This window comes from Calypte anna, chromosome 22, assembly GCF_003957555.1.
Source record: "Calypte anna isolate BGI_N300 chromosome 22, bCalAnn1_v1.p, whole genome shotgun sequence".
Classification (NCBI taxonomy): Eukaryota; Metazoa; Chordata; class Aves; order Apodiformes; family Trochilidae; genus Calypte; species Calypte anna.
Genome location: NC_044267.1, coordinates 309,741 through 322,103, shown reverse-complemented (window position 1 = coordinate 322,103; position 12,363 = coordinate 309,741). Strand labels below are relative to the sequence as shown.

The following is a 12,363-nucleotide window of genomic DNA, read 5'->3' as shown; positions in this document are numbered from 1 at the left end:
GGACAGGAGGAAAAATAAGAACACATCATATACTAATGTAGTTCAAGAAAGACAAGCACACACTCTGAACAAGCTATTTTTCTTCCATCTAGAAGAATTTATTGAGAATTACCAAGAGAGAATGCAAGGCCAGCAAACTGTGCTTCAAGTCCCAAGAAGAAGTAGTCTTCTGAGCAGTGTACCTGTTGAGGATGGAGAATGCATCAATGTCATGCTGTGTGCTATGTAGGAACCATCTGAAAGCACTGTAAGCTCATGTTCCTGTTTTTTTGATGCTCTTAAAATTACAGCTAAAAAAAATGCACAGGGTTACACATTCATGGCAGAATTCTCACTTTGTTTATTCACACCAATTTTTGAAGAAAACACAGAATACACCAGCTCTGTATATTTTTACTATGAAGTATCACAAGTTAATTTCTACTCGTGTTACATAGCACTGCATGCATTGGGTTGGTGAACATTCCCTGAAAATAATTAAATCCACAATAGGAAAAATAGAGGAAAATAAGGGGATAAGCAAGATTATCAATCTTTAATCATCATTACAAAGACTGACCAGCACTAATTATATAAGAGCAAGTAAAAATGTAGTTGTTCTGTAGGCTTAAGCCAGATCTAAAGAAGAAACAGTGTTACATCCATCTTTGCTGTAGGATTCAAGTCAGGTTAAGCAGCCTGGCAAAACAGATGCAAACTCTGCCCAATAAAGGCAGAAAGAACACGAGTCAGAAGTAAGATGGAACATTTTGCCTTTATGAAATATGCATTCTTTAAGGGGTCTTGACTCCTACACCAAAGTATCACAGCCCATAGAGTTAAACAGTTTTTATCAGAGAGAGAGATTTAATCTTCACTGCACATTCTGTGTCAGTGCCACGGACTTGCTTTAAACATCAGCAGTGTGCAGTTTTTGTCACAACATCCAAAGAGTATGGACTCTGTATGTTCAGATGGAAACATCTCTCTAGGGTACAAACCTAGACAAGCAGTTACTCGCTCCGATCCTTTGGCTCTCGGTATTTCCACTGGATATAATCAAAGATATCTTCTTCACATTCCACTGGCAGTGGCTCGCCAGCAACTCCTACAAGTAAATTACAGATGCTGTTTGAAAGGTGGAAGGCCTGTGCAATCCTGAAATGCCAAATGCATTGCAAGTTTAAGACAAAACTGCCATAAACAGACTCAAAAAACCTCAAACACCACCTCTCCCCCACCCTCCCAACTTTTTCTACAGTGTTTAGATACTGGTTCTCATTAGTGTCAGAGAAAATAAGGTAATGGATTAACTTTAGGTCCACATGGTTATGCAGTTAAATATACTCATGCATATCTTTATGCAGTCAGCCCCACTCCAAAATGAAACTGAAGAGCATTTCTTGTTAAAATACTGAGAAACCACCTATCTGCACGACACTGAAAATAAATAATCTTCATGTAAGCAGATTGGGTGTTCCAAAGAGGTAACTTTGTGCCCCAGTGGTGCTCCTACTGTGCCTCTTCTGTTACAGAGGTGTCCAGAACCAGAAAGGACACTGACAAATTTCATGAACTACAGTATTTATCAGAAGTACACTGAAAAAGCAATGTAAGACACTGTCCTGGTTGGGGCTGTAAGAGACATCAGTCACACAAAGCATGTAACTAGAAAGAATTCTGTGTGCAAAGGCCACTGACCAGTGACACCCAAGGGACGGATTGTATACTCATTGATTGTGAAGCCCATTTCCAGGGCATGAGCTCTCATGTTCTTATTGAATATATCACTTCCTGTGAAATAGAGTACACCACAGTAATACTGATCTTTGGGGATAAGCCTAGAAAAAAAAGTGGAAGAAAAAGTACATAATTAGAATAAATATGTAACAAAAAAGTTCCAAACCATTTGGAATTCAGCCATTCAGACACTGTTCCCAGTTTACTTCGTATCTACGTGCACACAACCTGGAACTCTGTGTATTTGATTTTCCCACAAGTCAGATGCAAAATGAAATTAACTGAATATAAAAAAAAGGTTAAGCTCCTCTACTCCAACCCAGGAGTTACTGATGTTCAGTGTCCATGCTGTTACAGTGCTTACACTCATGTCAAGAACTAATGCCAAAGCACTGTGATAAAGTAGGCTGTAATTCTGAAATCATACACAAAGCCATGATTCAAAATACAACATTCTTGCTTATAACCTGCTGCACGTACTGGCCCTGTACAGTGGCTTCTATACTGCAGAAGAATTAGAAACCTAGTTAATGCATGTTCTGAGCATGGAAGTAGAGATCTGAATGCAGAATTTGATGCAAATGCCTCCTATGTAGCAGACAGTTCATGCAGGGGTTTGGGGTTGTGTACCGGATATCGATCCTCCTGTGTGGATAGGCTGTCCCATCTTCTTTGTTTGGTAGCTGACACACACCCTGTAAGAAATGCAAGAAATCAAAAATGAAAATAAACAGATTTGAGATCAGTCTTCACCTACCCACCCCTGAGCAACCTCAAAACAAACCTCAGTCATTACAAAGTTAAATTCTCATTGGCCTGATTAAGTATTTAACTACAACAGCTGCATGCCACAGTACTGTGAACCACTATTTTTTACTGCTAAGAGAACCACATTCAAAGTAGCATATAACTGCTTCTTGAGTTTCTGCTACAGTAGGAAGGATCACAGGACTTCTCATTTCCTATTCCTTTGCGTTAATTCTTATCAGGCTTTTCAGGACAACTTCCATCTTGAGAAAGCAAGTATCTTTAACCCTAGTATTAAATATTTAAGTACTTATGCCTAGCTGAGTATAACAGTACCTTGGTTCTTGTATAGAGATTTGTAAGTCATGGACCTTTGGGTGAACGCCCTGCAGGACCACTCCTCTGAGCTTCCAAAGGAATTCCATAAGGAATTCCATAAAACCAGTAGGAGTGATCAACAGAAACTAATTAGCCCTCATTTGCACTCTGTATTGTTCTACACCTGTCTGTTACAATTAACTTATAACCAGGCTGTGAGATCAGAGGCCTATAAAGAAAACTCAGTGAAACAAAGTAACTCCCAATCCACACCTTTAAGGGAAAAAATGTTTTGCCCTAAGCAAGGGACCTAAAAAAATGACTATTCCTGTAATTCATTACAGTACTTGTTCATCACACATAATCTCTACTGTATCTTGAGTCTAGCAGCTTATCCATTAAATCTGGTCTGCAAGAAAACTAAAAAACAACAAATGAGACAGAAGTACTTTACATATCAGACAGAACAAGGCAGACATAAGGCCCAAGATCAAATACAGTATTTCCAAAACCTTGAGGACAGTTACAGAAGTGGTCACTAGTGCACCTGAAGTGAGGTTGTGCTGACAGTCTGGGGAAACATCAAACAAAACAGAGACACATTTTGGCACTTTATGATGAAGATTATGTCAGTGGAGCTCAGAATGACATAAATACCTGTATATATTCAAATACAGAAACCTTGCCCTGAGAGATCCACTAGCAGTTAACTGCATAAGGTGTTTACGGGTGGAAAAGGGAGGAATTAAAACCTTACCATGAATTTGGTGTCACCTTTGGACAGCATATCTGTGACAAAGTGGACTTTTTCCAGTTGTTCAACAACTTGACGCAGAAGTTTTGGCTAGCAATAGAGACAACACAGAAGAAAAGATTATTTCAAAAAATAACAAAATAACAGAAAAAAAGGATAGGAGTAAACATACTGAGTAGTTCTGCAAGAAAAACATGACTTAATACACAGACCTGAGAAACTGTTATCACTCCTCAAAATAAACAGGGTGGTCCAAGATAAGAGTTTACTACTATAGTAAATGAAATATGCAGTAAGTTGCATCACAAGTCTGAGACTACATATTTTCTCAATTTAAACTCTCGTAGAAGTAATGCACAGTACTGACCCACAGCAGCACAGAAACACACCTGCTTGGGTGATTCAGATGTGAAACTTGGGTGGGTTAGGAGAACATCCATATCACCACTTGACTCTGCACCTGGGAAAGAACCAAAGAAAACATGTCTCTACACATGGCAAAATATGCTAATGTTGATGAACATTCATCTAACCTCTTCCTAGAAATGTTTTTAGTGGTAGAAAATAGCCAGTCACTATTCAAGATATTTGTGAAAAAACTAACTAAGAGAACCTTGTTCTTCAAAAACTTCAGAAAACACCCATGAATTTCTTGCTGTGTTCTATGATGAAGTGCAAATATCTTTAACATAAAACTAAAGCAAGCAATTCACATGTTACAATATGCTACTCTTTGATGGGGGCAGGGTGAAGAATCAAGAATTTATGTGGATGTTTCATCACTGAACTAAGCAGCCAAGAAAACACTAACAGGAATAAGCAAGGTTCCAGCTTAGACTGCTTCTCTAGAAGAACATATATAGTAATGAAAGGAAAACATATATAGTAATGAGTTTTTCTTACTAGGCTGAAATAGACATAAGATCAGAGTACCAACCTCGTCTAAAACTGCCACAGACTGTAGCAATATAGTTTGGGTCCAGCTTCTTTATCTCTTTCAGCACAATTTCCTACGTAAAAAAAATAAAAGTGTTGTTTAGAGGTGTCAGTCATTCACTGGCCATCCGTGCCTCAAATCCTCATTAAAGTCATTCTTACCTGCATTTGCAGCATTTCTTCCCTTGGGATTCTTTTCTCAAAATCTTCAAAGTATCTGCATGTATAAAAATAGAAGAAACTAAAAGAGTAGCAAGGGTAGCATCTTAATTTTGTTAGTTAAATGTGTATTAGAACAAAGAATACAACTTATACTACTGTCACAGCACAAAAAACTCCCCATTCTCACCAAACAAATTGCCAAGCAGTAGTAAAAACTCACAATTGCTTGACTGGGGAGAAAGAGAACAGAACCTTAGTTGGTCTGGGTAACCTTACAAAACATGCTGGAACCTGAAGAAGTCATTAGAAAAGCCAAGCACTTGCACCCAAGAAAACTTACTTCAGCCCAATCCGTTGGTGATGGGTCAGCTTGTGCTCATTTTTTCTTAGATCTGTAAGAATAAAGAAAAATTTTAAAAAGTTACTTGAGGACTAAAAATCTTAAAGGAATTTTCCATCAATGCAAAAGATGATGCACACAAAGAACAAGCAACAAGAAAACGGCGACCTCAGACACAAAGTAAGAGATTTAAATTGGCTCCTCAACCACCAGAACGAGTACATAGAGTGTTCCTGACAAAGACTGCAAAAGAGCATTCACCTCTAAGCCAAAAGACTCATTATTTACAAAGTAATCTCCAAATACTTTCCTTTGGATATGTCTGTAATGCCTCCAGCCTATCCAGTAACTTACACACCTTCCCCAGAACCTAGAGCATGCCTGCTGGCACAGAACTACTTGGGAACAGGCAGGTTGACAGAAAAAAAGACATTATTGGAGGGTGAACTGAGGACAGAAAGTTACACTTACCTTCCAAGGTCTTAATTCCTTCCTCGACAAATTTCCGAGCAGCAGCAGGACTGCAAAGAGAGAAGGCAATTTACCATCAGGAACAGCAGGGATCTTACAACACTGAACAGGACATTAGAACTCAATATGTAACTGCCTAGGTTCTTCGAGGCCAAGACTTAAGTAGCTTCTTACAGCTTTCCTCTTACCAGCACAGGCATTTCAGTCAGTAGGTGGCTACCCCAGGCTTAGTCTGTGAATTTTTTAGCACTGATGCAGTAATGTATAATTGTAAAAAATAAACAAATCTCATCCAACAGGCAACATTTCTTTAGACAACGATGGATGCATGTTAAGAACAACTTTAACCACAATGAGTCTCTGAACCACCTTGATGCATTAGTTTGCAAAACAGTCCTAGCTCCAGGGTGCCTGGAGTTTGCCTTAAGCACAACACTCAAACTAGTGACTGAACCTTTTTCCCCTTTAACAGTTTGTCATTAGATTAATCTGTGTGACTCTGTGGAGAAAGAATACTTCAGCTGTAGGAAAGGCATTCGAATATTGCTGTACCCAGATACCAGCCCAATATCCAAAACCACTGAGAACCAGCAGCCTGGAAGCACAGTTCTTCCCTGGGGAACTGCTCTCCAACTACTCTGGAATCCCGTGACTACAGCTCTACCACCCTGAAAAATCATGAATCCATGTCCACAATAAAACTCTTATGTTACAACAGAACTGCCAGATCTTGATTTTACTTCCTTTCTTGTTCTTCCCTGTACCTCTTGCTGGATTCCAGATCAGGACAGGCAACTCTCACTGTCCTGAGACAGGACAGCATCCAAGCTTCTCCTTCTGCATCTCATTCCAGTTTCTCAAGAACATTCTTAAATCCCACTATATTTACTTTTTTTTTTTTTAATTGACAACTGTGTATTCTTTCTTCTCATCCAACTGTGTCATCACAACTATAATGTCTGAGTGGGCACTACAACATCAGCTCAAACTCATTCTGTTCATTATTTGCAACCACACAAAATCTGTTCATAACTCCATCAAATAAACAGAAGTAGGAAAAAACAAGCAAAGGAAACAAAAAATCTTTACCCAATGCCAGTAACTCGTGTGAGGAAATTGATAGATGCACTTGTATCATCTTGTCGAATCTGAAAAACACCAAAAACCAAACCCTTCTTTACTCCATTTTGCAATAATCAAATCTTGAGAAGATAATAGCTTAGTGAGACTCTGCTTTGGAGACTCACAATCCATCAGTGCCAAACAGCACCAAGGGTTGTCCTGTGCATCACAATAATGTACCAAGCCTGAAAACTGCCTTAACTACCCACAAAGAACACAGTTAAACCACAGAACTCTGGAGCCTCCCCAGTCAGAATTCCACTTCTCACAAAAGACACTCACACTCTGATTACAGAACATAAAATATTTCCAGTTTCATGGCCCTGGTTTAGCTTCTCATTCTGTGCTTTCTACTCACCATAGACTCCACGTCCACCATTCTTAAGCTTGACATTGCTCTCTCCAGGGGCAACAAATTGCACAAAGCAAGCAAGCTACTTCACAAGATGTAAAGAAAAGCATTTATTGAGAAATATAGCACAAAGGAAAGAAACCTACCTTTTCCAATTTGCGTAGTTTTCCAGTAGACAAAAACTCATCTATCTTCTCAGCTATTTTAGCACCTACTCCATCCTAAATGTTGTGGGGAAGACAAGTTAAATTCAAGATCACTTAAAGCCCTTGTACCTACAGAGAAACGAAAGCTCCCCAGAACTGAGTGAAGAAAGCAGGACTAAGCCACAGAGCCCGTGATAAAATACCTAACCATAAGGCAACATCAGAGAGCACAATACAAGCAGCAGAAACAGCAATTCAAGGGCTACATTAAAGGTGCCCCCAAAAGCACCAGCTTTGGAACTGGCTCGAATTCTTCTTGCTGAAATTCACCGCATGCAGCTCGGCAGTAAGGGAGCAAAGGGGAAACCCCCGCAACACAACAGAGACCGCTGCAGCCGCCGGGCCAGCACCAGCCACCTACCAGCTTCTTGGCTTCAGCCCCGCTCTGGATCTTGCTCGGGTAGCGAGCGATGACCGAGGCCGCTTTCCTGCGGAACAGCGCCTGTCAGAACGCCAGCCCGTCCGGCACGGCCCCGGGTCGGGTCGGGTCAGCGGCAGGGGTGGGGGAGAGGCGGTACCTGTAGGCGTTGTACTTGTGGATGGCCCGGTTAACGTTGCGTTCGTAGTTGGCCAGCTCTGCGGGGAGAACGGCGGTGAGATCGAGCGGCGGGGGCAGGGAGGGAGCGCGGCCGCCCCGCCGCCCGCCCGCCCGTACCGGTGAGGAAGTCGGTGATGCCCTGGTTGGGGCTCTCCTGGGGCGCTTTCCGCTTGCTCATGGCCGGTACCGGACCGGCCGCCGCCGAACCGGGGGACGCCGTGCGCGAGGAGGTGCTTCCGGCCGTGACGTCACAGAGCGTGTCCCGCAGCAGTCAGTGTGCGTGCGCAGGACCGCACCGGGGCTGCGGTACCGCTTCCCGGTGTTGTTGGTCGTTTCGTCAGTTCTTATCGTATCGTTTAATAGATTAGTGAAGATAAACTGACTTCTTTACCTGGGGGCCTGTGTACGCTGTGCTGGCCCCGCACGTTTGGCAGAACGTCATATTAAATAGCTGAGCTGTGTAGACCTCGGGCCACCCTGAACTGTGGAACTCCAGTGAAGCTGTTGCCATGAGAAGCGCTAAGGACAGATTAATGGAGTGAAAAAGCAGGGCGCTAAGCCCTTCACCCCTCGAGAGTCAGACAGGTCCGCAGCGGTGCTGGACTGGGAGGTCCCCGCCTCCTCGGGGTGATGGTGCAGGGCTGGTGGCTGCACCCCAACCTGTCTCGGACCCACGCTCTTTCTCTGGGCTGTGCACCCTTCTGCGCAGCTCTGCCTCCTCTGGCCCCTACCCCCTGTTTTTAGCTTTACCCTTGGTGGGTGCCCCCCTCCCATGTGTGGTTCCACCCCCCCGAGCAGGGCTCTGCTCTAAGGCAGGGAAGCTCCGTGCCCACGAGTGGGCTGTGCAGATGGGGCCAAGTTGCTGCCAAGGGAAAGTAACTGGTGGCAACTCAGTGCAGCACTTTCCAGTTGTGTTTGTAGGGGCTGCGCAGGCCCTGTTGGGATTGGATGGGCTTTTGGGGTGAGCTGGGATGGTAGCCAAGAAGGTCAGGGGACAGGTGACTTCTGACAAACACAACAGGAATTTTGTGTCTTGCTGGTATCTTATGTGGCTCAAGAAATCAGGGCCACTGCATCTGATTCTGGAATGAGCAGATGAGCAGAACACCATGGGGGATCTGAGGAGCTGGGTGCTGAAGAGGTTGGCAGTGGCTGGTGAGATGCTCATTGGCAGCACTGGTTGTGGCTTGGTTCCCTGCCCCCTTCTTGTCACTGTGGCCCTGTCCTTCTATTCCTCTCCCTGGGGGTATGGCCTTGCCCTTCTTTCCCACCCCTTCTGGTTTTTCACTTTCTCATTCTCCTTTTCTCTTTCCTTTTCTTTACTTTTCTGGATCTGTTCAGGCTCTGAGCCTTGTCTCCAGCTCTGCTGGGATTTCTGAGGAGCCTAATGAACATTTTCCTGCTTTCAGAGTGCCCCGCATGGGAGGGGGAGGGTTGGCAGTTCAGGGGTTGTCTGCAGTGTTCAACTCTGGAATGAGGGTAAGTGGAACACCAAGGGGCTCTTTGGGGGAGTTCAGCATTCTGAAAGAGGTCAGTGTTTGCTGATAGGAGACTTGCTGGTGGTACCAACTGGTTGGTTGGAATTTTTTCATGGCACATGATGAAGAGGAACCCTGTAGCTACAGGAACATCCCAGCCCACTGATGTGGCTTTCCTTGTTGACCATGGCTTCAGTTGCCCATCCCTCTGGAACCAGGTGTGGGGAAGGGCTGGGCAGGGAGGGGGAAAGTTGAGAATGGCAGGGAGGGGGTTGGGAGGCAGTGTAGGTGAGAGGGCTGTACAAGAGCAGCCCCCTTTGGTCAGGTGAAGGGACCAGGTTAGATTCCAACACCATGCAAAGATGGGCAGGGCAGCTCCAGCCTCTGTGTGTGGTTGTGTGTAGTTTCTGCTGTTTGTCTTTGTTGTCTTAGAGCTTTCTATGGCCTTGGTGTCCTCGTTGTGCTCACAGGGTGAGTCTTGCACCTTGGGCACCATCCCTAGGCTCTGAAACACCTTATCAGCGCGTTCAGTGATGTGTTGTCTTGCATAACAGATTCACAACGTGGAACAGTCTTGTGTATGGTAGTTTTCTCAAAGGTTGTCTTCTGACATGTTCTTCCTAACTACGTCAGTGTCTCTAATTGTGGATTTTCCTAGACTGGGACTTGTTCCCTCTATCCTTAGGTCTTGAATCCAGGCTTCTCATTTACCTGTCAACTAAGCTTAGAAAACAGCTTCTTGTAAAAAGCAGTATCCTTTGACACTCTTGGGGCCACAATGGAGCCTCCATGTGTCACTCTTGTATCCATGTATGTCTTCAAGCCCAGCTGTCTTGGATCCTGGAATCATTCATCTTCCTGAGTGTTTCCTCTTGAGGTCAAGTCTTGTGGTTTGCAGTGTTGTCTATTGGGTTGGCCTCAGCATTGAGAGTTTGGTTTGGAGCTGCCCTGCTCACACTGTAGGGTCAAGGGCCCTTGGCAGAGTCTCAGTGGAATTGTGCATGTGTTGAGCAGCATTCCATAGAGTGAAGGTTGGTGGGCTGCAGGAGCAGTTATTTCTCAGGTGTTGTATTGCTGTGGAAGGCATTGGCATCCCCTGCTTTTTGTTTTCTGGGTGCCCTCCAAGCCTCCTTTTGGCACCCCGCGAGGCTGGCAGGCAGATGGGCGAGGGGCCAAGGTAAAGGACGGAGTGGGAGGTGGACATCACAGTGAGCTGCCTGTTGTTTGAGGCAGTATCTTGGCATGTGCTTTTTCTTTGACTTTTGCAGGTGCCACACAAAGCCATGCGTTGAGGAGCGGTCGGAGAAGGTGGGATGGCTGCGGGCTGGCTCATCCAGAGATTTTACTTCGACTTGGTTAAGTGTTTTTCCCTTTGTTTTTGCAGGCACTGCGTGTGCCACCTTTGGAGCCAGAAGAGCGCTGAAGGTGAGACAGGATGGTAACGAGGAGGCTCGATCTCACAAGCAGAACAGGAGTTTTGTGTCTCCTGGTATTTCAGGTGCCAGAAGTGATGGTGGCCATAATGTGTGTGGCAGGAGAAGGTAAGCAGGGCAAGACAGGGATTATGAGGAGCTTGTGGAAGAGGTTGGTATTTAGCTGACGTCCTATTTCTGGGGGCACTGCCGTTTGTTATTGCAGATGACGAGGAGGAACTTGGTGGTTTTGGGAAGATTCCCATCAGCTGATGCGGGTTACTTTTCTGTCCAGTGTTTCAGAGCCCCAGCTGTTTGAAAGGTAAGTGAAAGGGACAATGGTTGGGGAGGGTCTGTGTAGAGGGGTCAAGGTTTGGAATTGCAGGGTTGGGTTTTAAAGTCACTGTAAGGAAGCGGGCTGTCCAGAAGCCTTCCCCCTTGGGTGGTTGATGGGAGCCTGTCCCTCCCTGGCACGATGCTAGCGAGTTTCAGGAATTGAATGAGCACTGGAGGTGAGGTGGTAGTGCAGGGCTCATGGACCTGGTGTCTTCTCTCAAGCACAACGATAGTTTTATGCCTTTTTGTTGCCCTGAATGACAACACCGACTGCATCCAACTCTGGGAAGTGTGGGTGAGTGGGACCTCGCAGGGCTTCTCTGCAAAGCTGGGTCACTGGGAAGAGAATGGGGCTGGCTGATGTTGGACTTGTTGCTGGATATTCTGGTAGGTGTTGTTTGTGTGTGTGTGGTTTTTTGGCTTGTTTTGGTTATGTGGTGTGATTTTTTTTTTTTAATTTTATTTTTATTTTTCTAAATGCAGGTGGTGAAGGGGAACCTAGCAAGCTGAGGATTATCCCGAGCTGCTCTTGTTTTTTTTCCTAGCTAACCATGACTTTGGAGTGCCAGTCCTCTGCAAGATAAGTTGAGAGCCCAGGGGTGGGTGGGGAAGGTCTGAGCAGAGGAGTCAAGGTTGGGAATTGCAGGGGGTGGTTAGTGTAGGAGAGAGGGCTGTCTGGGAGCAGCCCCCCTTGAGTGGGTGAAGGGAACAGGTTACTTTCCAGTCTGATTCCAGCCTGGGCAGGGCAGCTCCAGCCTTGCTGTGTGGAGTTGTGTGTTTTGTGTTGTCTGTCTTTGTTGTCTTAGAGCTTCCTCAGGCCTTGATGGTCCTCTGTGTGTCCTCACAGAGCAAGTCCTGCATCTTGGGCATCATCCCTGGAAAGTCTCTCCTGATCAGCAGCGTCTTGTTCCGCATGACGAGTCTGAATTGCAGATCGGTCTCTTGACTTGGAAGTTTCTTGATGGTTGTCTTCTGCAATGTCATTTTCAATTGCATTGTCATCTGATCTCTGTCCATCCAGTTTCCCTGAGGGGGACTCATTCCCCACATCCTTGCATCCTCAGGTCTTGAAGGCGGCTTCTCGGGCATCCGTCGCTTCATTCCCTCACTTTGCAGAGGCATCGTTGTTGGTCTTATTGCCCAAAAGTCTTGGATTCCAGAGTCCCTCTTCTTGCTGCGAGTTTTATCTTGAGGCCAAGTCTTGTGACTCACGTGGCTGTGTCTTGGGTCAGTCTGTGGGTGTGTTTGGCTTGGAGCTGCCCTGCCTGCTGTGTAGGTTCGGGGGCCATGGGAAGCGCCGTAAAGTGACCGACTTGGGCCCGAGCAGCATTCTGGTGACTTGGGTAATCCTGTTTTTCAGATCCCACGTGTCAATGACTAGGAAGAAACAGAGGAGGAGGAGGCTGCAATCTGAAGGTTGGTCAGGGTGAGGTGTTGGTAGGAAGGTGCCTCCCTGACCACATTATGGTTTC

At 45.2% G+C, this 12,363-nt stretch overlaps 1 protein-coding gene across 2 annotated transcripts; it reads right to left on the bottom strand.

The window, feature by feature from the left end:
• Positions 1 to 70: 70 nt before the first annotated feature.
• POLB (DNA polymerase beta) lies at positions 71 to 7,906 on the bottom strand. Of its 2 annotated transcripts, XM_030463991.1 has the most exons (15): positions 7,783 to 7,906; positions 7,646 to 7,703; positions 7,489 to 7,555; positions 7,068 to 7,142; positions 6,537 to 6,595; positions 5,448 to 5,497; positions 4,977 to 5,028; positions 4,637 to 4,691; positions 4,476 to 4,548; positions 3,928 to 3,998; positions 3,542 to 3,628; positions 2,350 to 2,414; positions 1,681 to 1,820; positions 981 to 1,087; positions 71 to 182 (listed from the first exon to the last, which is right to left on the bottom strand). In XM_030463991.1, the coding sequence occupies exons 1-14, from the start codon at positions 7,841 to 7,843 to the stop codon at positions 993 to 995; spliced, it is 1,008 nt and encodes a 335-aa protein (XP_030319851.1). In that variant the 5' UTR covers positions 7,844 to 7,906; the 3' UTR covers positions 71 to 182; positions 981 to 992. The 2 variants fall into 2 exon arrangements, with proteins under 2 accessions (XP_030319851.1, XP_030319852.1); XM_030463992.1 differs by lacking the exon at positions 71 to 182 and having other exon boundaries at positions 1,052 to 1,137.
• Between the last annotated feature and the right edge of the window lie 4,457 nt (positions 7,907 to 12,363).

Excerpts from the sequence above, each read along its gene's own strand:
- POLB (XM_030463991.1), bottom strand. The coding sequence starts at position 7,843 with ATGAGCAAGCGGAAAGCGCCCCAGGAGAGCCCCAACCAGGGCATCACC. Across the intron at positions 4,549-4,636 it reads AAGAAATGCTGCAAATGCAG|GAAATTGTGCTGAAAGAGAT; the intron begins GTAAGAATGACT and ends TTTTTTACGTAG. Across the intron at positions 3,629-3,927 it reads CATCTGAATCACCCAAGCAG|CCAAAACTTCTGCGTCAAGT; the intron begins GTGTGTTTCTGT and ends CTCTATTGCTAG.